The 27561-nt window shown below is 42.5% G+C and overlaps 1 protein-coding gene across 1 annotated transcript in view; it reads right to left on the reverse strand.

The window, feature by feature from the left end:
* The window catches only part of SCNN1D (sodium channel epithelial 1 subunit delta), a gene marked incomplete at its 5' end in the record, with an annotated part of 45677 nt that overhangs the window by 17755 nt on the left and 361 nt on the right, over nt 1-27561 (reverse strand). The window contains 5 exons of the mRNA XM_082273778.1: nt 295-393; nt 981-1144; nt 3733-3839; nt 4603-4790; nt 5944-6199. Coding sequence (XP_082129904.1) covers nt 295-393; nt 981-1144; nt 3733-3839; nt 4603-4790; nt 5944-6199 — 814 coding nt within the window. The remainder of the gene's footprint in view (nt 1-294; nt 394-980; nt 1145-3732; nt 3840-4602; nt 4791-5943; nt 6200-27561) is intronic.

The following is a 27561-nucleotide window of genomic DNA, read 5'->3' on the forward strand; positions in this document are numbered from 1 at the left end:
TTATGTCCTTCCATTCCTTCCTTTTACCTAATAGCTTTCTTTTCTCTCTCCTCTTCCTTTTACCTTTTGTCCTTCCCTCCTCCTTCAATTTGATGCTCCCTTCTCACGCTTTCCTTTTTTCCTCCCCCTTTCCCTCTTCCTGTTTTTCTTTTTGTCTATCCTGCCCATCTTGCTTTCTACTTTTTCTCTTACTTCCAAAAAAAAAAAATCCCTTCCACCATGACATCATTTCACCAGTAAGGAAGAATAGTTATGTAAGTGTGCAGAACGATTGCACTGAAGAGCAGAGCTTACCTGTAATGTATACGAAGAATTGTACAGAAGTTTGAACTCTAAGTCACTCCCATCAAATGTACAGTCACTGTATGGCTTTTCCAGGCGATTCACTTGATCCTGATATAAAGAGGAAAGCTCTTTAAAAGTTGCTTTTTTTAAACTTCCCCCTTACATACTAGTTCAACAAGTAGTAGTCTGGTTTCCATATGAAAATCAAAGTCAAGAACTGCTGAAGGAAACTGCAGAGAAAACGCAAAACTCTTTGCATCTCTGTTAATGCGCATTATTTTGCTTATGTCTGTTTCCTGGACTGGAAGCTATTCGTTGTGAAATATGTAATCATGTGTTATGCTGCCTCCAATCACAGCCACTACAAATGACTAAGGTTACAATAATGGAAGTGGATGAGCACACAAACACAGGTGAGTACAAAGGCAGAGGAACTTGCACTAAAATTGTGAAAAGGGGAGCTTTGGCTTTAATCTACATCAGTGTGTATGCTACGGATTATATGGCTATTTAAAAAAAAAATATTTGGAAGTACGAGTAAGATAAGGGCCTTCAAAAGAATGCTTATGGTGATGTCTAAAACTGGCCATGCATGGTACAGATTGATAATAATCTCTATAAAATTTCATTTAGATTAACAGACCCCTATGTCATGTAAGTGTATACCATGTTTTTCATGGTTAGTAATCTCTTACCGGTCTAACGCTTATTGAGGTCTCAGTCCCTGGCCATATGTCAAATCCCTGATGCTCCACTAGTGGGGATTGTTTAGGATTGTGAATCATCACGGTGGTTCCAGCTGATGTTGACAAAAGTGGCATATTATCATGCTGATCTACTTTAACTATTAAGCTAATCCCTGAAAGACAAAACATAAGAAAATATAAAGTATTAAGAAATAATGTTTTTCTTCAAATACACTGCTCAAAAAAAATAAAGGAACACTTTTTAATCAGAGTATAGCATCAAGTCAAATAAACTCCTGGGATATTGATCTGGTCAGTTAAATAGCAGAGGAGGTTGTTAATCAGTTTCAGCTGCTTTGGTGTTAATGAAATGACCAACAGGTGCACTAGATGGGCAACAATGAAAAAACCTCTAAAATAGGAATGGTTTAGTGAAGGCCACTGAGATTTTTTCCTACTCATCTTTTCTGACTATTTTTCACTACTTTTGCATTTGGCTAGGGTCAGTGTCACTACTGGTAGCATGAGACGATACTTGGACCCTATAGAGGTTGCACAGGCAGTCCTCCTCCAGGATGGCACATCAATACGTGCCATTGCCAGAAGGTTTACTGTTTCTCCCAGCACAGTCTGAAAAACATTTGGGAAATTCCAGGAGACAGGCAGTTACTCTAAGAAAGCTGGACAGGGCCATAGAAAGTCCTTAACCCATCAGCAGGACCGGTGTCTGTGTGAATGTCTCTGACTAAACAATCAGAAAAAGACTTAATGAGGATGGCCTGAGGGCCCCACATCCTCTAGTGGGCCCTGTGCTCACTGCCTGGCACTGTGGAGCTCAATTGGCATTTGCCACTAAACACCAGAATTGGGAGGTCCGCCACTGGCGCCCTGTGCTTTTCACAGATGAGAGCAGGTTCACCCCGAGCATATGTGACAGACGTGAAAGAGTCTGGAGAAGCCGTGGAGAATGGTATGCTGCCTGTAACATCATTCAGCATTGCTGGTTTGTTTGTGGGTCAGTGATGGTCTGGGGAGGCATATCCATGGTGGGATGCACAGACCTCTACAAGCTAAACAATGGCATTCTGACTGCCATTAGGTATCGGGATGAAATTGTCAGCCCCTACACTGGTGCAGTGGGTCCTGGGTTTCTCCTGGTGCACAACAATGCCCGGCCTCATGTGATGAGAGTATACAGCCAGTTCCTGCAGGATGAAGGAACTAATACCGTTGAATGGTCCCCAAGCTCGTCTGACCTAAATCCAACAGAACACATCTGGAACATTATGTTTCAGTCCATCCGACACCACCAGGTTGCACCTCAATCTGTTCAGGAGCTCAGTGATGCCCTGGTCCAGATCTGGGAGAAAACACCCCAGGACACCATCCCTCGTCTCATTAGAAGTGTCCCTTGACATTGTCAGGCATGCATACAAGCACCGGGGTGTCTTTGAATTCAGCCCTCTGTAGGTTGATCATTATCATTTCCATCAAACAATGTGGCATCCTTTCATTCCTGACACATTACCCAGTCCATATCAGTATCAATATACAGCATGATAGTTTTCTTCATTGAGATCTGATGTGTTTTCAAAGTTTTCCTTTAATTTTTTTGAGCAGTTTAGTTATTTTAACCCCAACTCCAGGCAACATTTTTTAGTTGGGAATAGAGATTCGAAGAATAGGAATGTATGCCAGGATACTAATATATGAATTCATGGCATACATGCCAGCATACAGAATGCAGGGATGCCAACTGTCCCTGATTTGCCAAGAACGGTCCCGCATCTTGGACTTCAGTTCTGATGATGCTTAGTCCCGGGCCATGTCCCAGGATCACAATTTCACTCTTATTTGAATTAGTGCGCATGCACAGTAGATAATTAGGGCATCCACTGTGGTGATCAGGGGCCGTGAGTTGGCATTGCTCACATAATTAGAAGCTGGATCTGGCTGGCACCATCCAGTAACTGGGAGGGCCTGAGGACAACTGGGGGTGGGCTTAAAGGTGTTGCGCGGATGGGACTGATTTGTTGTTAAGTATGAGACTGTCCTTGAGACTGCTCATACCAACTCCCGCTGAACGTTCTCTTCCCTAACCCACAGCCCTGATGAAGGGGTGAGCTGTTTCCCCCCCAAACACACTGGCTTTTCTTTTACCTGCTGAGCCCAGAGTGCTGACGTATAGGGCATTGCAAGAGACTGATACCAAGTCAAGTTTAAAGACACTGTTCAGTCCCTTTTAAAAAAATGAAAAGTCAGCAGCTACAAATACTGTATATATACTGTAGCTGCGGACATTTAATAAAAGAACACCTGTGTCGGGATCCAGCGCTGTCCTTACCAGGGTCGGTTCTTTGCCGGTCTTCAGGTCTCCGGCGCCCTCAAGTTGAGTGTGGGAAGCCAGCTGTGGTTTCCCAGCTGGCTTCCCACTGCGCATGTAAAAGCTGTGCTGCACTTTGTGGATTGTCCTGCAGCCTTCTGGGACCTGTGACGTGTCCCAGGGGGCTGAGGACAGGGAGGGGGGGGGGGGCAAATTTCCACTGGGATCGCCTGGGCAGTTCCAGTGGAAGTGGGGAGAGGTACCTGTAAAAAAATAGATGAAATGATGAATAAATACGAAGCTACACAAATCAGTTTTAATCTAATGTCTTTCATATGTACCTACATCTAAAAAACATTTACAAAACTAGAGCTGCCATTTAACTCACTCTGTCAAACCAGTTACATTAACCTGACCACAGTAACATCTAATATTTACCATATTTTTTTTCAGGTCTCATTGCATCCTCAGACGTATCACTACTTTCATTTCCATTTATAGTATAACAGGTGCCGTATGTTGGATGATGAAAATGGGTGTAATTTCTGTTGGAAAGATATTTTAATGTAAAACAGATATCACATACAGCAAAGAATAATACAGAAACACATTTCACTTCAAGAACCTGTACAAACATATTTTGAGTCCATAAATATATATACAGTTATTTTTATGATGTTCAACTAATTATCTATTACCAGATTTTCATTGTATTAAAATTATTCTCAGTTTACCTTATAGACATGTTATAATTTCAAATATCTGGTCTCATTCACACCGGCAGTGTCAAACCTGGGTTTAGTATATGCATTCAGATCATTTTTCTAAACGTACTGTATATAAATGCAGGAAATAATTTTTCAATGATACTTTTTAGATTGAGCATTTACCTGCATTTAGGTGCGTTTAGTTTAGCCACATTTTGAGAAAACAGAAAAAATCCTGTGCATCCACAGATGAGCAACTAACCTCCTGAGCTCTCCACCTTTGATACACTGTTAATTACATTGTTTCCAGCAAACTTTGAGAATTAGAGAACATATTCTCCCTATGTTGTGGACAAGATGAGAGAGGGAGGTGTTGTGTAGTCCTTTCCTAGGGTGACAATGCTTCTTCTTCACAGATAAGCATTGTCACCCTAAAACAGAAAGTATGTTACTGGCAGGATCAGCAGGTAAAAATAAATGGAAGCAGAATGGATGCAGAAAATGAATGTATTCACCACATATAGGGACTATTAAGCGGTAATATATTACATTTTTATTCTTGGGTTTAGATTTGCTTTAAATAAGAAGCTTAGAAACTAACCTGTCACAAATATATCCGTTGAATTCACATTTCAAAATAAACTTGTCCATGTATTCTTGATCGGAAATTGGTAATACCGATGGGATTTTGGACATGATATTAATAAAATGGAACTTGTACCACTCACGCAATGCATCCACTCCGGACCAGAAGTATCGGTAGTAGCAATCGCCACCAGAGGTATTGCACTTTTATGGCAAAAAACAAAATAAATAATTTGCTTAATATTATAAATAAACTGTATAAAGACTCTAATAGGGGTATATTTATAGAGCAGTGAACATGACGTTCACCAATATTCACTGCAGGTGAATCTTCCTGGTGCATGTGTTTTAAAGCCCAACTCTGGGAGACTTTAAAATTTTCTCTTGCAGTGAGGCTGTGGCCATACTGCTAGGGTTACCTGCTCATTTTGTCTAAAGAAGAGGAGGAACGCTTTTCATGACCTAATCCTCGGCTCCCCAGACATGAGGTGCTCCCCAGCTCTCTGGTGGTGGACTGTCCCTGTTGGGGTTATTTACTTAAACCGGAGTGTGCAGAATATGGTGCAACTCTGCATAGAAACCAATCAGCTTCCAGGTTTCATTGCCAAAGTTTAAAAGAACAAGCTGAGGTTAGACGCTGATTGGCTACCATGCACAGATGCACCAGATTCGGAGTGAACCAGTTTTAGTAAATCTACCCCTCTGTGTCATCATGACCAATGCTATCGACTCTGCATCAGTCTTGATGACGTTGGAATCTTAGACCGCTGAAGCATGGGGGAGAAGAAGCTGCAGGGACTAGTCTAATAGTGTGGAGGATGAGAGGTGTGGGTAGGTCTATGTTCCCTGGACTTAAACAAACAATTAACCCTTGGAGTGTAGGCGCAGTCTCACTGAAAGGGATATTTTTAGAGTTTTCCAGAGTTGGGCTTTAAAGTGGAGCTATACCAAAAAGGGGAAGCTCCGCTTGTCTGCTTCCTCCCCCCCCCCCACCTCCTCAGCTGTCACATTTGGCACAAACTCAGCCTGAAGTTCGACCCCCCTCCTTCTTCCCCTGCAGCCGGTCCATTCACAGAGCGCTGCAAGGCTTCACTGCCGGTTTCCCTTAGTGGAGATGGTGATGGAGATAAAGCGGCAGCACCCGATAGCCGATTAAAAAATTGGCTCGGGTGAGGACACCACTGGACTCCTGGACAGGTAAGTATCCTAATATTAAAAGTTTTTAATTTTTTTTCTGAAGCAGCGCCTGGAGCTCCTCTTTAAATTGCAGTGATTGATTTGCCTGCAGTGAATGTCTGGAAAATGTCACATGCATTGCTTTATAAACTTACCCTAAAAATATAAAGCTGATTCTTACAAGCTTAAAACCCAATTTGTTCCTCTTTCCGTTGGCCGTTTGATTCTGATCAGCTTCTACTTTTTCCAGTTTTATTGAACGGTCTAATTGAAAACTTTCATTTACTTGGCTTGTTACATTGTTCATGATATCTGCCAGATGCACAACATCCTTGTCCTGGTTTACTGATAGGGACGCATTATATTCATAAAGAGTAAGCAGAGTTTCCTGGGCCAACTGATCCAACTGGTTGAGATATTCATTAACCTGGTCAAATCTGAAGGTAGACAAATATCACATGCAAGACACATACTGTAGATATTGTTTATATGTTATTGGATACATACATTTATATATGCATGCAGATATCCATAGTGAATAAAACAAAACAATAATATATCATGTTAAAGATGAACTCTAGGCAAATGTTTTTTTCCCAATGCGGTGGGGTTGTGCCCGCACTGCATGAGTTAACTGATTGTTAATGTCTAGGGGTACAGAGAGCGGAGAAATATTCACCTAATCCTCTGATCCTCCCAGCCCTTCGGCTCCTGCTTCCTTGTGGTCCAGTGGTCTTGTGCGGTGGACAGTTCCTGATGTCATCGTGCTTATAGAACAGCTCTGGGCGTGAAAGCTTCAGGAACAGTCCACCGCTGGATGCGGGGTTGGGCCGTTACTTCTGCTGAGCCCAGGCCATCCTGGCACCGACTCAGCCTGTGACTGGACAGTGAAAGAAGAAGCAGCACAGAGAGGAACTCATTCCTCTGTTTCTCTGCTTTCTCCTGCTATCAGCAAGTTTTTTGTCTGCACCTGAACTAATTGGCTCCTTGTACTGCTTCTTCCACTTGCACTCCAGCCGTGCTATACAAGGATCGCAAGAGGCTGGCACCAGGTCAGATTCAGGTAATTAGAAGGCTTGCAAAAAAAAAAAAAAAGATAGAATGATGTGTTAATTTAAAAATAAAAAATAAAAAAGGAAGCCCCGCTACTGTACTACTCAGTGAATCCAATAAATACTGTGATCCCTCTGTTAATAAATTATATATATATATATATATATATATATATATATATATATATATATACACACACACACATATATATACACACAGTGGGTAAGGAAAGTATTCAGACCCCCTTAAATTTTTCACTCTGTTATATTGCAGCCATTTGCTAAAATCATTTAAGTTCATTCTTCCTCATGAATGTACACATAGCACCCCATACTGACAGAAAAACACAGATTTGTTGACATTGTTGCAGATTTATTAAAAAAGAAAAACTGAAATATCACATGGTCCTAAGTATTCAGACCCTTTGCTCAGTATTTAGTAGAAGCCCCCTTTTGATCTAATACAGCCAGGAGTCTTTTTGGGAAAGATGCAACAAGTCTTTCACACCTGGATTTGGGGATCCTCTGCCATTCCTCCTTGCAGATCCTCTCCAGTTCTGTCAGGTTGGATGGTAAACGTTGGTGGACAGCCATTTTTAGGTCTCTCCAGAGATGCTCAATTGGGTTTAAGTCAGGGCTCTGGCTGGGCCATTCAAGAACAGTCACGGAGTTGTTGTGAAGCCACTTCTTCGTTATTTTAGCTGTGTGCTTAGGGTCATTGTCTTGTTGGAAGGTAAACCTTCGGCCCAGTCTGAGGTCTAGAGCACTCTGGAGAAGGTTTTTGTCCAGGATATCCCTGTACTTGGCCACATTCATCTTTCCCTCGATTGCAACCAGTCGTCCTGTCCCTGCAGCTGAAAAACACCCCCACAGCATGATGCTGCCACCACCATGCTTCACTGTTGGGACTGTATTGGACAGGTGATGAGCAGTGCCTGGTTTTCTCCACACATACTGCTTAGAATTAAGGCCAAAAAGTTCTATTTTGGTCTCATCAGACCAGAGAATCTTATTTCTCACCATCTTGGAGTCCTTCAGGTGTTTTTTTAGCAAACTCCATGCGGGCTTTCATGTGTCTTACACTGAGGAGAGGCTTCCGTCGGGCCACTCTGCCATAAAGCCCCGACTGGTGGAGGGCTGCAGTGATGGTTGACTTTCTACAACTTTCTCCCATCTCCAGACTGCATCTCTGGAGCTCAGCCACAGTGATCTTTGGGTTCTTCTTTACCTCTCTCACCAAGGCTCTTCTCCCTCGATAGCTCAGTTTGGCCGGATGGCCAGCTCTAGGAAGGGTTCTGGTCGTCCCAAACATCTTCCATTTGAGGATTATGGAGGCCACTGTGCTCTTAGGAACCTTAAGTGCAGCAGAAATCTTTTTGTAACCTTGGCCAGATCTGTGCCTTGCCACAATTCTGTCTCTGAGCTCTTCAGGCAGTTCCTTTGACCTCATGATTCTCATTTGCTCTGACATGCATTGTGATCTGGAAGGTCTTATATAGACAGGTGTGTGGCTTTCCTAATCAAGTCCAATCAGTATAATCAAACACAGCTTGACTCAAATGAAGGTGTAGAACCATCTCAAGGATGATCAGAAGAAATGGAAAGCACCTGAGTTAAATATATGAGTGTCACAGCAAAGGGTCTGAATACTTAGGACCATGTGATATTTCAGTTTTTCTTTTTTAATAAATCTGCAACAATGTCAACAATTCTGTGTTTTTCTGTCAGTATGGGGTGCTATGTGTACATTCATGAGGAAGAAGAATGAACTTAAATGATTTTAGCAAATGGCTGCAATATAACAAAGAGTGAAAAATTTAAGGGGGTCTGAATACTTTCCGTACCTACTGTATATATACATATATATATATATATATATATATATATATATATATATATATATATATGTGAATTACCACCAATTTGTTACGTGCCCAATAACTAATGTGACCATGCACAATGCAATACACTTAGTGCTCAGTACTCAATACTCAGTGACAAATGTGTTCCTGCACAATCTCATGTGACCGTGCAGTATTTATTTGTCCACATCAAAAAGTAAAATTTAAGTGTAAATCAATCCAAAATTATTTAGGTGTAAATCAGTCCAAAATGGTAAAAATAAAATTCAAATGTTAATCAATCTAAATTGTTATATTACTGCACACAAATGTCATATTCTTCTCCTATGGTGCTCTTTGTGCCGTGCAACCACAAATTCAGTGCGTTTTTCCCTCTACTACATAATGAACAGACACCAGAACATAAAGATATTATCGCGTTTGTATCACTTTACATATCCTCTGCTGATTCTACAAGCGCAACAGAGATACAGAGATTAACACTGATGCAGTGCAGGCACCACAGTGATTCCTGCGTGGTTCCCACACCGCATCAGAATCACAGGCAGTTCACACTGTGCTCTGCGAACCGCTGCGGGTGTCAATATAAAGTTAATGACACTCCCAAATCGGTTTGCAGAACGCAGTGCAAACTATGAAATCAGATAGAATCGGATCACATGGATCTAAACACCCATGCAATCCAATTCCAGTGCAGACAAAAAATGGGTCCTGCACTTTTTTGGTGTGGATCCAGTGCAAATTAAGCCATACATAATGTATGGCTCAATTCGCACCGCACTGAATTGTCATGTTATTTGTACGGATATCCTGTGCGATTCCTGTACAAATGACATGCGATGCTGTAGAACTATATGTAAAAACCACAAAAAGTATGCATCATTGAGCAACATATTTATTATTTTAAAATACACACACTAAATATTAAATGCCAACTCACATTTAAAAGTGCCTTTAGACCGACACTTAGTACATCCAGCAATACTCGGCAACACTTTCCCCGCCGCTCTGTGTATTTGAGCCAGCACAATTGAAACGCGGGCCGGCTTGAATAAGAGAACACACAGGAGTATGCATCACTAAGCCGCAGCAGGGAGGATATAAATAGGGGGGTCTATAATTGTTATTGCGCCGGGGACATATTTTGGTATTGATTTCGGTTTTATTGAATTGTTAATCTCTAAATTGTTATGTTTTAATGTATTTTATTAGAATCGCAGAAACATTATATATGATATTACACAATTCAAAAGTTTTTAATGAGAAAAATTCAGTTTGTCTATGTAGGCAGGATGACATTGCACAGTTGAATCTGGTAAATAAAATGGATGAGCAAATGAAAGGCAGGGGTGAGTAGTATACGCATATGTTTGATCACTCAGCAATTACCAGGTGAAACAAAAGGACAAAATGCAATATATTACATTTTTGTTTTGTGGTTTAATGCTGCTTTAAGTTTCTCAGAGAGGAAGTGGTGCTTTACCTGTTAGGTAGAGATAGTTTATCTGGTTTATGAACTATTATTTACCTTTACAGTAGGGGAAGGGGCAAGAGTACAGTAGGTGGAAAGGGGAGTGCAGGGGTGAAGAGTGGGGCAGGGGGGAAAGGAGAGAAAACATTTGGAGGAGAAATAGAACACAGAAAGGAAAGTTGCTCCTGTCAAGAGCTGGGATTTTAAAGGTGCCAATAACTGGGTGATGACAAAAGATACATAGATAAAAATCAATATATTTTATTTGAATAATCAAAAAAATCTCTTTCTTTAGAAATAGAATATAATAGAATATATATATATAGAATATATATATATAGTGTTTTTGACATTTTTTCTATTTTTTGGGTCCGGCGGGTGTCGTGATTGACGGTGGATTTACATCGAGAGACGCTATTTTTTTTCTTTTTAATATATTTTAATTTGTTCTGTGGTTTTTCCTTTTTACACTTTTTTGATGAAAGGGTAGGGGGTATACAGATACCCACACACCATGATATCAACTCTTAACCAATGTGTCCACACAGAAACACCAGGAGATATCAAAAATCTAAACATAATAATCAATAAAGGATCATTAATGATATAAAAATCCACAGCAAAAAAGGGGACTAGTGCAACACATAGTTAGATCATATTGTATTGTATATTGTCCGTATAAAGGCATGTATAAAGATCGAACATACATGTATATATATATATATATATATATATATATATATATATATATATATACATACAGTGGGTACGGAAAGTATTCAGACCCCCTTAAATTTTTCACTCTTTGTTATATTGCAGCCATTTTCTAAAATCATTTAGGTTCATTCTTCTTCCTCATGAATGTACACATAGCACCCCATACTGACAGAAAAACACAGAATTGTTGACATTGTTGCAGAGATTTATTAAAAAAGAAAAACTGAAATATCACATGGTCCTAAGTATTCAGACCCTTTGCTGTGACACTCATATATTTAACTCAGGTGCTTTCCATTTCTTCTGATCATCCTTGAGATGGTTCTACACCTTCATTTGAGTCCAGCTTTGTTTGATTATACTGATTGGACTTGATTAGGAAAGCCACACACCTGTCTATATAAGACCTTCCAGATCACATTGCATGTCAGAGCAAATGAGAATCATGAGGTCAAAGGAACTGCCTGAAGAGCTCAGAGACAGAATTGTGGCAAGGCACAGATCTGGCCAAGGTTACAAAAAGATTTCTTAAGGTTCCTAAGAGCACAGTGGCCTCCATAATCCTCAAATGGAAGACGTTTAGGACGACCAGAACCCTTCCTAGAGCTGGCCGTCCGGCCAAACTGAGCTATCGGGGGAGAAGAGCCTTGGTGAGAGAGGTAAAGAAGAACCCAAAGATCACTGTGGCTGAGCTCCAGAGATGCAGTCAGGAGATGGGAGAAAGTTGTAGAAAGTCAACCATCACTGCAGCCCTTCACCAGTCGGGGCTTTATGGCAGAGTGGCCCGACGGAAGCCTCTCCTCAGTGTAAGACACATGAAAGCCCACATGGAGTTTGCTAAAAAACACCTGAAGGACTCCAAGATGGTGAGAAATAAGATTCTCTGGTCTGATGAGACCAAAATAGAACTTTTTGGCCTTAATTCTAAGCGGTATGTGTGGAGAAAACCAGGCACTGCTCATCACCTGTCCAATACAGTCCCAACAGTGAAGCATGGTGGTGGCAGCATCATGCTGTGGGGGTGTTTTTTAGCTGCAGGGACAGGACGACTGGTTGGAATCGAGGGAAAGATGAATGCGGCCAAGTACAGGGATATCCTGGACAAAAACCTTCTCCAGAGTGCTCTGGACCTCAGACTGGGCCGAAGGTTTACCTTCCAACAAGACAATGACCCTAAGCACACAGCTAAAATAATGAAGGAGTGGCTTCACAAAAACTCTGTGACTGTTCTTGAATGGCCCAGCCAGAGCCCTGACTTAAACCCAATTAAGCATCTCTGGAGAGACCTAAAAATGGCTGTCCACCAACGTTTACCATCCAACCTGACAGAACTGGAGAGGATCTGCAAGGAGGAATGGCAGAGGATCCCCAAATCCAGGTGTGAAAGACTTGTTGCATCTTTCCCAAAAAGACTCCTGGCTGTATTAGATCAAAAGGGGGCTTCTACTAAATACTGAGCAAAGGGTCTGAATACTTAGGACCATGTGATATTTCAGTTTTTCTTTTTTAATAAATCTGCAACAATGTCAACAATTCTGTGTTTTTCTGTCAGTATGGGGTGCTATGTGTACATTCATGAGGAAGAAGAATGAACCTAAATGATTTTAGCAAATGGCTGCAATATAACAAAGAGTGAAAAATTTAAGGGGGGTCTGAATACTTTCCGTACCCACTGTATATATATATATATATAGAGCATACATCCCAATGTATGGAGGGGGTCCCAGTGGGGTTCATTCATAAAAATGACTGACATCCCACTCAAAATTGTTGAGGGCAAGCAGCCTGGTATGGTTCGGGGGGGGGGGGGCGCTCGCTCGTTCCCCTCCCCCCATCCTGGCCTGCCAGACTGCATGCACGGATAAGGGTCTGGTATGGATTTTGAGGGGGACCAAGCTTTTTTTTTTTTTTTTTTAAATTTTGCTTGCTTATTTTATGCTTTTTATCTGTATTGCTGGGAGCTGACAATACATTACAGCCACAAGCAAGTTTAAATTACATTTTTTTCCTTTAGAAATATCAGTATTGCTGCAGCTGGCTCCATACATCATACAGATATGCTACTTTACAGACACATTAAGGGGACCCACCAGGCACAATATTTAAAGGAATGTTTCATTTTTATTGTTTCACTTTAAGCATCATTAAAAGCACTGCTCCTGTAAAAACAATTGTTTTAAAAAAAATGTCTGCATTGATACATGTTCCCCAGGGCACTACCCCGGTCCCTATACACTTTTATGGCAATAACTTGCATATAAGCCTTTAAAATGAGGACTTTTGATTTTTCATGTTCATGTCCTATAGACTTTAATAGAGTTTGCATGTTCGCCAGAACTTTTTCCCTGTTTCGAGATATTCTGGTGCGAACCGAAGAGGGGGGTGTTCGGCCCATCACTAGCCATTATCAAGCTTACCACCATGGCATCATAGACAATAATACCTGGTCACTTTTAAGTGTCAAATATCCTAAAGTACCCACTTTATACGCTCTTCCTAAGATTCAAAAATGCTTGGACACCCCCTGGCCGACCAATTGTATCGGGCAGGGGCTGCCTAAACGAAAAAGCAAGTAGGCTAGTAGATGATTATCTACATCCGCATGTCACCTCATTAGCTTCCTATGTGAAAGATACTATTGGTCTTCTTCAAACTCTGGATGGTATGCAGGGGCGGACTGACCAGTCGGGCATTTCGGGCATTGCCCGAGGGCCCAGGGGTCGGGAGGGGGGCCCGGCAGGGCTGTCTTTCTGCATGGACACACTGGCAATTTGCCCCGGGGGCCCCACGCAGGGTGACAATATCCCTGATCTGATCTCCGAGGACGCTGCAGCAGCAGCTTTACTGTGTGCTGGACTGGTTGCTAGAATGGCCAGCCGACTGGCGTCTAGCAACCAGTGACGTTCTGAGAACGAAAACGAGGCCGAGGAGAGGACCCAGGAATCCGGATGCAGAGGAGGATCTTCCTTGTCCTCCTCTGCGCGTATATGTCTGGAATGTCTGCAATGTGTGGAATGTCACTCACGTCCTCCTTCATCTGCAGCGTGCGGCTGAGAAACTGTCAGCAGAAAACTTCAGAGCAGGACCGAGCAGAGGCAAACTGCTGCTTGAGGTGATCTCTCTCATTGTAAATGTCGTTTATCTAGTTTTTTTTCTCCCTCTCTCTCTCTCTTTCTTTTTCCCTCCCTCCCTTCCTCCCTCTCTCTCTATCCCTCTTTCTTTCTCTCTCTCACCCTCCATATCAGACAGTAAGGACGTTGTAAGGGGAGAACAATCAGTGCAAATTCTTATAATCTCCTAATGTATTATATCTAATGTGTCTTCAAGAGAAGAAATGCAAGTGTTGGCAAGTGCAAACAATATGAGAAATATTACCCCGTGTGGTAATTAAATAAATATATGTAAATTATGAATATATAGTACAATCAATTATGGCCAGTTCCCTGGCAATTATATGTAGTGTCAATGAAAATATAAGGTATAATATGTCCTCACTAAAAGAAAAAAGGAAAAAGTGCTAGTGCATATGTGACCTTATGAAAAAAAGAAAAAAAAAAATATTGTATACAGACAAATTAAATGGTGATCCACAGTAATGAATTCTAGGAAAAATATATAAATCCTAAGAAAACTCCCCAATAATATGAAGTGTGAATTATATTTAAATAAATATATAAAAACGTGAAAAAATATATATATTAAAGATAAGTGAATTAATAAATAAAATATTAAAAAATCTTTTTAGTCCATAAACTTTTTTTTTTATAAAAAAAATTGTCCATAATGAATCTTCCCAAGTAACAAGAAAAAAAGTGCAAACGTGCAAAAAAGTGCCACTATCCAATAACTGCGTGTATTCAGTGTCCACACGTGGGGATCCCACCTTCCATGCACCACTATTTCCCCTAAATGGACCCAGCAATCACATTTTCTTAATAACTTTCCAGCCTGGTGGTCAGTTTCCTCAATAATAGTTATCCCGATTGGTCAGTGAGAAAATTGTCCCTTACATTGGGGGTCAGTGACAAGAATGTCTGCTTACATTAGTGGTCAGTAGAAAGAATGTTCGTTACATTGGTGGTCAGTAGCAAGAATGTTCGTTACATTGGTGGTCAGTGAAAAGAATATCTCTTGTATTGGTGGTTAGTTAGAAGAATATCTCCTTACATTGATGGTCACTGAGAAAAACGTCTCCTTACATTGGTGGTCAGTGAGAAGAATGTCCCTTACATTGGAGGTCAGTGGGAAGAAGGAGGAGGACACACCCAAAGAGCTCTCTGTGAGATCCAGCCCTTTTCAAGCCTGGGCCTTGCTTGCTAGCTTGGCCCAGGAACAATGCCTGATCCTGGGGGAGGCCCTGGGAGGGATCCCCCTGATGACACGGGGCCTAGTGAGGAGGAGGTGGAGGACCTGTCTGTGGGTCCAGGCCCCGATGAGAATGCGGATGTCTTCAGCCAGAAGGTTATCAATCGTTTTAGGGCGATTGGGAGAGCGGAAGAAAAACTTAAAGTTTTGAAGGCTGAACACAAATCCTTCAAAACCAAGTATTTCCAGGCCTGGAGTAAAAATCGCACAGCCATGAAGCCTGAGTTACAGGAATTGGAAGAAAGGGTAAAGGAACAAACTTTATTATTGGAAAGGCTGAAAGACAAAAGTGGAGCATTTAAAGAAAAATTTGACAATGAGAGGCGATTTACCAGCCAAGCATCAGCAAGTTCTGTGGATCAGCAGCCTCAGTTAATGGATGACCAGGCTCCATCTGCCTCTGCACCTCTCCCCCCATGCCAGAACTGGGAATCACCAGCGGCAACCAGCCAGGGGGTTGAGAGTGGACATGGATCCCTGACATTCATCCAGCAGATGGAGTCACCCCTGAAAGCAGACAGGTTTGTATTTTCTGATGATCCATCAGAAATCCCTGAGGATGGGCAGAGGAGATACAGGCCAGCAAAGCCAGTAATGGTGGAGAAATCCCAGTACACCATGCTGCCATCCAACATGTCTGCCCCATCTGCTGTAGTGGATGGTGTCCCAGGTGAGAAAGAGCTCTGCATACAGCTACCTATTGGAGTTACCGCTGTGGAGAAACCGAGTGCAGACATGCAAGCCCCGGACCATCAGACGAATGTGGATGGACCTGCATTAAACACCCCAGGCATGGATTTTGCTGGTCTGGCTGAGACCAGTAGTCCCACGGCAAGCAAAATGGCTGCCAGCTCCAAAGAGCCTGCTTCATGTTCACCTGAGCCTCCCAGTCTTCCAGTGCTGATTGCTGATGGGGGAGGGGATCAACATAGTTCTGGAAGTGGAATGGAAGTAGCAATGGAAATATCCTGCAATGCTTTACCTGCTGCTGTGTTAAAACAGAATGCTATTTCCACAGCTGAAAACCCTGTCCTAGTGGAAGAGAAGATGACAGCTGGAGTTCTTACCAATGCAGCAGCAACTATGGATTCTGCTGTGAAGACAACAGCAATAATAAGTATCCCAGCAAGTATAAAAAATGACAATGTTAAAGCAATGAATGTGGTGGGTGGTGGTGAAGGGGTTAGTAATGCTGGGAAAAATAAAAATGACATTTCTCCTCCTGCTCAGCAGAGGAAAGATTCGATTGCACAGATCAATCCCGAATCTGTGCAATCGTTATCTGCTAAGTGTGTGTCAGATAATTTAAAAAAAACTGATGGATTTTCTGCTGGGAGGAATGTTGGAAGCTATGCTTCAACTTTGGGGAGTCACACCAGGGTGGGTGGTGGGAATTCTGTTATTAGTCAAAATTCAGGGAGGTTTGGTGGGTATAGGAGGAGGAATGTGGTACAGTTGAGGTGGGTGGGGGATGGAACTCCGCCAGTAAGGGGGAGGGTGGCTGAGTTGATTTTGGAAATGGGGTTTAAAGCTTGTGATATTTTTGCTTTAATTTGCCCGGTGGGGAGTTATGAATTTGATTTGTCGTTTGTAAAACCTGAAAGTTTGGATCTCTTCTGGGAGAGATTTAGGAGGTGCAAGGGCCTTCAGCAGTGGAGTGGTTTGGTGCCAAAAGTGATCTCAAGGCAGCCTCTGATAAAATCAGTGACCATTTTGGTGCGTAACGAATCCATACCAGAGGCTGATTTATTAGTATGGCTACGCCGATATGGCGAGGTCCTCACTCCACTGCGGAAGGTCCTTGATGAGCATGGGATATGGACAGGGGCCTGGACAGTGTCGCTAAAATTGGGGGTGCTGGGCGATGTAGTTCAGCACCTTCCCTGCTCAGCCTTTCTGGGTAGGGATAGGCTGACCATTTTCTACCAAGGTCAGCCTAAGGTGTGCAATAAATGTGGTGATAAAGGCCACTTTGCATCGTCCTGCACCCACAAGAAGTGCTCACTGTGCCAGGATTTAGGCCATTTGGCCAGAGAATGCACCCAGATTCGGTGCAATTTGTGCCAGCAGCTGGGTCATCCATATAGCCAGTGCCCAGAGGCACTGCATAACTTGCCAGGATTGGAGACTGAGCTGCAGAGGCTTGATAAAGAAGATGAAGCAGCTGAAGTTAGAGAGGAAATTGTTGTTGCCCCTCCTGTGTCTGTTGTGTCAGATTCTGTTTCCCCTAGTGATGTGGTCCCTGAGTCTGTGTCTGTTGTGTCAGATTCTGTTTCCCCTAGTGATGTGGTCCCTGAGTCTGTCCCTCCTGTTGTTCCTACATCTACTGTGCGTAGATCCTCCAGACTAGCGGAAGCTGCTGGGGGGGCGGGTATAGTGGATCTTCCCCCTCGGCCTACTCCACCTCCAGTCCCTGTCTCTCGACACCGCAAACGCGGCCAAGAGGGTGCAGGGGTGCTGGATGGTGGTGGGGTCGATGGGGTTGAGGGAGGGGTGTCCATGTCCCATGTCTCACCCTCTGTTGTGGAGGATTCGGATGATGAGGGGTGGGAGAGGACAAAGAGGAAGAAAAAGAAGAAGAGGAAGACCAGTAAAGCGGTCACTTCTTCCTTACAGTTAGAGCCAGGAGGGGTTCCTCTTGGCAACACATTTTCGGTTTTATCAGGGGAGGAGTTAGTATCCGATTTATCTACTTTATCATCTATGGATGAGGGGGAGTCACATAGTGTAAAGAGAGCTGTTTCGGGTGATGAGAGTGTGGTGGAGGTTAAGAAACGACTACCCCAATCATCCTGATGGCAGTGCCCGCTCTGATAAAGGTGGCGACCATTAATGTCGCCAGCGTGAAATCTGCAAGAGCTCGTGATATTGCCTTATTTTTGCTCAGTGAGTTTGATGCTGAGATTTTATTTTTGCAAGAGACCTGGCTCAATACTTTGGCCGATGTCCATCTAGCAAAAAGGGAGTGGAGATACGGTCCCTCCTTTTGGTCTCTTGCGGCTGAGCCTTGCAGCGGAGTTGCGGTTCTTTTTAAAACCGATATGGTAACGTGCCGGCGGATAATTGAGGTAGAAATGGGGAGATGCATGGTCTTAGACGTCTCTGTTAGGGGGCAGGACCTGCGCCTGATCAATATCTATGGACCGCAGTCAAAATGGGACAGGAAATGCCTCTTCACAAAGATCAAGCCCTTCCTTTTTACATCCCAGCAGGTTGTCTTTGGAGGTGACTTTAACACCATAATTAGGCCTGAAGACAGGAGGGTCTCCATAGACAGGCTGGGTTATGATAGCGTTTTTCTTAGAGATATGGTTAGACAAGCAGGCCTGGTAGATGTGCACATTAAGCACTGCCCTGGCAGCACGGGATTCACGTTTCAGAGAGGGAATAGTCAGAGTAGGATAGATAGGTTTTTTTTAAAGGAGAACTCTGCTTTCTCGGCTCCTGAGTTGAGGGCGGTGGAGTTCTCTGACCACTGTATGCTGTCTGTGACTCTGAATGCCTCGGACACTCCACCCAGGGGAAGGGGTACCTGGAAACTGAATTCGGCTCTCCTGGAAGATGTAGAGGTAAGACAATCCTTTGAGGATTTTTTTCAGGCACAGGTTTCTATTCTGGACTTTTGCAGCAGTAAGTCAGAGTGGTGGGAGCTTGTGAAACAAAGGGCGATTGGACTTTTCAAGGCCATAAGTAAGAAGAAGCAGCTTGGTATGTATATTGCCTACCAGCATTTGCGGAGGAAGCTTGATCGTCTTGTCTCGTATGGAGGAGATCCAGGGGAGATCTCGGAGGTAAAGCTTCTTCTTAGGAAGTGTCAATACGACCGGCATGCCTCCTTGGTTCTGGAGAGAGATTATGGGAAATATCACTCGCCTGATCCTTACCAGAACTGTAAGCAAGGCATAGCAGTTAAGACGGTCATAGGTCTGAGGGATAGTACGGGTTCCCTGGTGAAGTCCAGATCAGGGATCCTGGAGATCTTCAGGTCATATTACGCAGACCTTCTGGGAAAAAAGGACCTTAGTCGGGACAGGATGGAAAGCTTTCTGGATTCTACTCCAGGATTGGGAAATGATACATTGCCTTTGATGGATTTGACAGAACCAATTTCAGCGGATGAGGTAGTTCGTGCTATAGAGAAGCTGGCTACCAAAAAGTCGCCTGGGCCAGATGGGTTGACAGCTGAATTTTACAAGTGTTTTAAGTCCATTCTGGCTCCCTTTTTAACGGAGGTTTATAACAGCTGTTTAGATGAGGGTTCTCTCCCTCCCTCCATGAGGCAATCCGCTGTGATTCTTCTGTCAAAAGGTAAAGACCCCTCAATAATTGAGAACTGGCGCCCCATCAGTCTTCTCAATGTTGATAGAAAGATCTTGGCGAAGATTCTTTTTTGGCGCTTGTCGTCAGTAGCAGGCGATTTGTTGTCCAATCATCAGCACTGCTCGGTCCAGGGCAGAAGTACCTTTTCAGCAATTTTAGCTGTCCGGGAGGCTTTGGAGCGATGCAGGGCTGCTGGATGGAGAAAGTACTTGCTGGCATTGGATCAGGCGAAGGCTTTTGATCGAGTCAATCATGAGTACCTGTATTTGCTACTTGGTAGATACGGCCTGCAGGGGAGGTTTATTGATTGGCTGAAAACATTATATAAAGGGGCTGAGAGCTTCCCACTTGTTAATGGTTGGGTTGGACGGCCTTTTGAGGTTGGCTCTGGGGTGCGCCAGGGGTGTCCTTTGAGCCCCCTGCTATATGTATTCGCAATCGATCCCTTCATAAGAAGGTTAGAGAGTGGATCGTTGTGTGGGGTGCCTTTGGGCATTGCTGGTGTGCCGCCTTTGAAGGTCGTGGCCTATGCCGATGATGTGTCTGTTATTATCTCTGGGATGGAGGAGGCGCAGGAGGTGGTCTCTGTGATAGAGCAGTACACTGAGGCTTCTGGCTCTAAAATCAATCATGAAAAGAGTGAAGTTTTCTGGATGGGTGAGGAGGGTGAAAGCTTCGAACTTCCGGATGCCTTCCCAGAGCCCCAGCAGGAAATTAAAGTGTTGGGCATCAAATTTGGTCCTGGTGACTATGGTCATCGAAATTGGGAAAGCAGGTTGTTGAATGCCAATGCCAAGGTGGCAAGCTGGAAGAAATGGAAACTTTCCTTGAGGGAAAGGGTTGACTTGATTAAAACTTACCTGATCCCAATCTTTTTATATGTCAGCTTTGTCTGTATCTTGCCGGAATCTCTCTATGCAAGGGTGTACAGCTGCTTTTTCCAACTGTTATGGGGAAATAGGCTGAACCTGATCAAACGCAATGTAACTTACCTGTCCAGGCGGGAGGGTGGTCTAGGAATGGTCAACCCTATAGTTTTCTTTTCTCTGCTTTTTTTAAAGTATAATCTTGGTAATATGTTAGCAGAGACCCCGCCGGGATGGGTGGGTATTTTTCAATCTTGGTTTAGGCCTTTTCTGCGATGCTGGGAAGATGGCGGGCCAGTGAAAAGTCTGAGAGTCCGACATGGCAAGCTTCCGGCTTATGTTGCCCCGTGTCTGAAAATACTTAGGCAGTGGCAGGTGACAGTGGGGGATATCAAGTCCCTCCCCAGAAAGCTTCTGGAGAAGAGGATTTTGGGCTCTGCTTTCAGTGTGTCGCTGACCTTAAGGGATTGCCCAGGCCCCGTAATGAGGGAGGGGTTGCGTTTAATTAACTTAGGAAGAATCCCTTTGAAGTTTAGGGATCAAGCCTGGCTCGCTTTCCATGGAAGGCTCTATGTGAGAGGGAACCTGAAGCATCGCCCTGTGGATGATCGGGATTGTCCTAGAGCGGAGTGTGTTGGTAAAGTGGAGTCTATGGACCACTTTTTGCTCCAGTGTCCCTTTAACATAGAGGTGTATAAAAGGGTGGGGAGGGCTCTAGGCATCCCCTTTCTCTATCGCATGAGTTATGCGGAGTGGGTGTACGGGGCATTCCCGACTCGCTGGGATTTTGATTTGGATACACTTTTTCTAGTTAGTATAGTTGTCCGTTACTTCACGTGGAATGCACGGTGCCAGATTACCCTGCGGAAGAAAGTCCTCCCTGTCGAGGTGGTGGTGTACGATATTCTTGGTGAGGTTGGGAAGATTCGGGGTCTTGAGAAGGGCAGGGAGCCTCGAGCGGTCTGGATAAGGGCGTGGAGGAATATCAGACCTGCTTTTGGTGAACTGTCCATCTCTGGGTGAAAAGATTTTTTCCTATGCTATTTCTTTCACGCCCTTAGCTTTTGTTGGTTAATATCTTCATTTTTGAAGAAGGGCTGCATGCATAATGGGGGTGGTTTTGTTTCTTGACCTCGCAGGTTTGATGTCTGGTGTGGTGGTGTGAGTCTTATTAAGATTATTTTTTCCTGGTAATGATGTGTTTCATGATGTGAGTTTTGTTTTTGCTGTAAAGGCAGTCTTTATTTGAGAGCAGAATTTGCTATGTATTTTTTTTTTCCCCCCTTTTCATGTAAATATGTATATATTTATTTATGTATATTGATTTTATGCTTATTGATTGCAAGACTTTTAATAAACAAAATTGGGAAGAATGTCCCTTACATTGGTGGTCAGTGGGAAGAATGCTCCTTACATTGGTGATCAGTGGGAAGAATGTTCCTTACATTGGTGGTCAGTGGAAAGAATGCTTCTTACATTGGTGGTCAGTGGGAAGAATGTTCCTTACATTGGTGGTCAGTGGGAAGAATGCTCCTTACATTGGTGGTCAGTGGGAAGAATGTCCCTTACATTGGTGGTCAGTGGGAGGAATGCTCCTTACATTGGTGGTCAGTGAGAAGAATGCTTCTCATTTGTGGTCAGTGGGAAGAATGCTCCTTACATTGGTGGTCAGTGGGAAGAATGTCCCTTACATTGGTGGTCAGTGGGAAGAATGTCCCTTATGGTCAGTGGGAGGAATGCTCCTTACATTGGTGGTCAGTGGGAAGAATGTTCCTTACATTGGTGGTCAGTGGGAAGAATGTCCCTTACATTGGTGGTCAGTGGGAAGGATGTTTCTTACATTGGTGGTCAGTGGGAAGAATGTTCCTTACATTGGTGGTCAGTGGAAAGAATGCTTCTTACATTGGTGGTCAGTGGGAAGAATGTTCCTTACATTGGTGGTCAGTGGGAAGAATGCTTCTTACATTGGTGGTCAGTGGGAAGAGTGTTCCTTACATTGGTGGTCAGTGGGAAGAATGTTCCTTACATTGGTGGTCAGTGGGAAGAATGCTCCTTACATTGGTGGTCAGTGGGAAGAATGTCCCTTACATTGGTGGTCAGTGGGAGGAATGCTCCTTACATTGGTGGTCAGTGAGAAGAATGCTTCTCATTTGTGGTCAGTGGGAAGAATGCTCCTTACATTGGTGGTCAGTGGGAAGAATGTCCCTTACATTGGTGGTCAGTGGGAAGAATGTCCCTTATGGTCAGTGGGAGGAATGCTCCTTACATTGGTGGTCAGTGGGAAGAATGTTCCTTACATTGGTGGTCAGTGGGAAGAATGTCCCTTACATTGGTGGTCAGTGGGAAGGATGTTTCTTACATTGGTGGTCAGTGGGAAGAATGTTCCTTACATTGGTGGTCAGTGGGAAGGATGTTTCTTACATTGGTGGTCAGTGGGAAGAATGCTCCTTATATTGTTGGTCAGTAGGAAGAATGCCCCTTACAATGGTGGTCGATGGGAGGAATGGCCCCCTTACATTGGTGGTCAGTGAAAATTATTTGAAGTAAATAAAAATTGTTAAAAAAATGATTGTAAAGCACATCCAGGCAGAGTGCTATTTAGGGTGAGCACATGTATGTGAACAGTAATGGTGGCACATATGTATGGTATCGTCGGGATCGTCGGAGTGAGAGCAATTCTAGGGCCATAATTTTGTAACATGCTGGTCAGAGCTTTTTATTTTTTTTTTTTTGTTTCTTTTTTATTAAACTGTTCAGCTAAGAAGACATTTGTTGCACCTATTATATTGTGCTTAATAATGAAAACCTTAATTTTGGAAATGTACCATTGTTACACTTTATTTAATGTAAGTTTATTTTTCTTTTTTTTCTATAATAAACATTTATTTTGAACATAGTTTAGAGAAATTCTGTGACGAACAAATGTAATGTGGGCAGTGCAAGATGTAGGCGGGGCTTTGTGTGGGTGTGGCTTGAGTGTGGGCGGGGACACATGGGGGCCCATGATCTCTTATTGCCCGGGGGCCCCATGAGTTGTCAGTCCGCCCCTGATGGTATGCATGTTCCGAAAGGGTCTTTTTTGGTGGCAGTAGATGTTGAGGCATTGTATAACTCCATTCCTCATGAATTTGGAATCAGTTGAACAATTCTTGTCTGAGAGAGGTCATTTGTCTAATAAATATAACGGCTTTGTCATGGAACTATTGACGTTTATTTTGACGCACAACATCTTTATGTTTTAGCGCTCCCACAGTCCCACTACCTCCAGGTACAAGGTGTTGCTATGGGGACTCGTTGTGCCCCCTGATATGCAAATCTGTACCTGGCAGGGGTGGGAACGCTAGCTTTTTTCAAGGGATGATTTACAGTCTGACTTGGTCAACATCATCACATGGCATTGTTTTATTGATGATATTTTCTTTATTTGGGAAGGTACCGAACATGAACTACATAAATTCATGTCTATAATGTGCATTACCCTTGCAACCGAAAATTCATGATCAATTCAGATCAATTACTTTTTTTAGACATTACAATATATATCGATGATGATGGAAGTATAGGCTCATCACTGTACAGAAAACCCTCAACTGGGAACAGCATCTTACATGCGACAAGCTTACATCCAAAATCATTGATATCCAGTATTCCCTACAACCAATACTTGAGGATACGTCAAAATTGTACCAATTGCTCAGACTTTGAAATAGAAGCTAAAGCATTACAAAGATAGCTCTCAACTAATTCACCAATCCAAATCTCACAAAAAAATTGCCACCACAAGAATCTTAACATGTTTCTCTGGTCAATATCAAAGGGTATTTTAAACAAATATTGGTATCTTTTGACAGCAGACCAAACTGTTTCTAAATGCATTGGCAAAAACCTGAAAATTATGTACAAAAGATCTAAATCCTTAAAAGATTGTGTAATACAAAGTCAGTATGTAAGCAAAAAGAAAATGTCGAGATCCCCCAGACAGGCACTGCCCCTTGTGGTAGGTTGCCAATTTTGTTGGTTTATACCACGTGTATATACCTTCAATCTGCCTAATGGTAGACAGTATATGCCCAGATTTTTGTCAATTGTCAAACCATCAGTTTAGTATACCTCATGGAATGCACATGTGGAGCATTTTATGTGAAGAAGACCAAGCATGCCTTTTTCCAATGTATTAAAGATAATGTAAGCCTGATTTTTAAAAAGCGACTCGAAACACCTATAAGCCACCATGTCGGTTTATATCACAATTATGATGCCTCCAATATCAGGTTTCATGCATTAGAACTCATCCCTATTCATGAAAAGGGTGGTGACGTAGATCGTCTTATTACAGTGTGAAACCAAATGGATTTTTTCTTTACAAGCCACCATTGAATGAATCTTTGAGTTTTAAATCCTACCTATAGGATCATGTTAAGCCTTTTCATTGTATCTCTTCACATCACAGTGAAATGTCCATTATGTGTATGTGTATAACTATTATTATTGTTGTCAAAAATAGTTTTTTCTATACAAGACAGATAGGGGACACGCAGCTTTTCAAAGTATAACTGCAAACATGAACGTCATGAGTGCTTTTTTAGGTATTCTACATCTTTCCAGATATGATTTTGTTCTCAGCATTTATCTCTGGATAGTATTCACGGCAATTCCCTCTCATTGGCTCTGAGAATGCAGTCAGTTGCTAGTAGGGATCATTTTCTTTGAGCTTGGTTGGACGGACGCCCGAGGCACCCGATGTACCATGCCCCAAAGCCCCCCTTTTTTAGGGTCCTGGGGGTATGTCTGCGCCTGGCGCCGTTTTTAGCGTCTTGACTCCCTAATTTCATGGATTGCTTATTACTATTAATTACTATACTATTTCTTTGTTTGATACTTCAAACAGATCATGAAAATATTTTGGTACTTATACTTTATTAAGTGTGATTTATAAGAGTTAATTTCCCATCACCCCAAATAATTTTTTTAAAAACCATGTACTTTATTAGTATCATTTTTTTTGGTTAAGATTATATTATTAATATTCTTATGGCAACTATGTGTGCATTGGATGTATTTGTTGGCAACTATGTATGCATGGATTTATTTGTGGTGGGTGTTGGATAGGCCGTGGTGGTTGTAAATTTGCCTTGTCTTCAATCTTATGCATTTGGGTTGACGTATGGGGGCGGGTTGTTCTTTCCTCCTGTCATCTAGTTTCTCCATCAGTTCGCGACGGTGGCGAAGTTTACATATGCCCCGCGCATGCGCTAGCATATGGGCAGTTGCAGGTTTGTTGTGTGATGGCTTTGTGCCTATAGATCATGACATTCTTGCCAACCTATGGGCGAGATCAAGCGCTCTTCAGCATCCGCGTCACGCCACAGCGTCATCACGCTGGGTATGGCAGAAGGAAAACTTCAGGAAGCTCATTTGATCGGCGGTGAGGCTGGGAGACACATCATTCTAAAGCCTATACAACAGGTGAGAGCGCCTGGGAAGGATCTGTATTCCTAATATGCCATTCCTTTGCTTTTAATCATACATTGTATGTTTCTTTTTAGATTCCAGCCTAGGAATTCTTTTCTCCTTCTTCCTCAAATGAATGCAAGGAACAACCATCTCTTACAGAGGTGTGCATATGGGAAATAAATAAATAATGCTTTGGGGGAATGGATTCCTTCTGGTTTACTTTTAATCTTTTAATGGTTGTCCAACACTTATTTACTTTTACCATCTGTTTTGGATCGCATATTTGGTCATTATCTGAGAGATTCAGGATTTTGGGAAAATTTGTAAGAAATATTATTAAATATATTGTTTATAACAAAATAGGTTCTAAAACTGCGGCCAGCTTATATGAGTGTCCCACGCTTGAAACCGACTGCTGTGTTCTCGCTTGAGCTCTCCTTTTTGACTGGGAATAATTTTATTATATAAAACAAGTTGCAAACTGGGTGAACATATAGTCAACCCATAGTGGTAAGCAGTCCCTTATCAATCTTAATATACTCTTTTACAATGTACTGATACACCATTCATAATGTTTTCAATGTTTAATATTGAACTGTATCCATATGCTTTGTTACATATGTCTATATATGTCAATATTTAGACTAACAGGAATTGATCTTGAGTGATAAAAATGACAAAAATGTCTGTATGCACATTATTGATTACGCCTTGATTTATTAATATAGGTGTGGAAGAAAACATCCTCTGAGGAAGCCAAAGTGATTGGCGAAACATGTCGGGATTATCTATCTAGACTCATCACCAAACTGTTTGACTATACCAACGTCTCCAAAATGTCAAAATGGAGTCATTTTAACATATGTGTATATATGTTCTATTTCTATAGAAAGATTTTTTAACTAATCAAATAAAATATTTTGGTTTTTATATTTGTATCTTTTGTCAGCACCCAGTTATTGCCACCTAAAAAACCCCAGCTCCTGACACGAGCAACTTCCCTTTCTGTGTTCCATATCCATTTAAGGGATGCGGTGCTTGTGAATTTTCCTCGGATAACTTTCTTCCTGGTCATTTGGAGGAGAAAGCAGAAGATAAGGAAGGAGGAGAAAGAGGAATATGGAGGAAAAGAAGGAGAAAGATTAAAGGGAGATTTTGGTCTTGCCTCTGTTTGGTGTATATCAGGTTCAAACACAGCAAATTTTGGGGAGGTATATCTAGCTGGGTGTATCTGAGCCTCAAGGTCTAGATCTTCAGGAGTTTTTCATGGGTATACTGAGCAAAGCTGTTAGTATTTCTTTGACTAATGTGCCTTGCAACCTGCAAATAAGCTCTGCAAAGCTTAAAGATGGGTTTTTTCAGGAGCAACTATTGTTCACTTGGTGGGCGCGAACACAAAGGAGGTTAGCTTATTTGAAAGGTGGGGGACTTACTGTATTGGCATATTGAATGCTTCTTTGGGGTCCTTACCCACATTAATAGGGACAACTGTGTTGATTAGGTTATAGATTTTAATCCAAAGGTGTTGTGCTCAAGGGCATGTCCACCATATGTGGAGCATAGTTCCCTCATGTCAGTGGCCACAAAAGCATAGAGAAGGGAAAATATTCACACGGGAGTACAGCATACACATTTACTGAGCTAATATGCCAATCACGCCCTCCCCTTTAATGCTTTCCAGGTATAAGAGCA

This window comes from Pelophylax lessonae (assembly GCF_965119305.1).
Source record: "Pelophylax lessonae genome assembly, chromosome: 12".
NCBI lineage: Eukaryota > Metazoa > Chordata > Amphibia > Anura > Ranidae > Pelophylax > Pelophylax lessonae.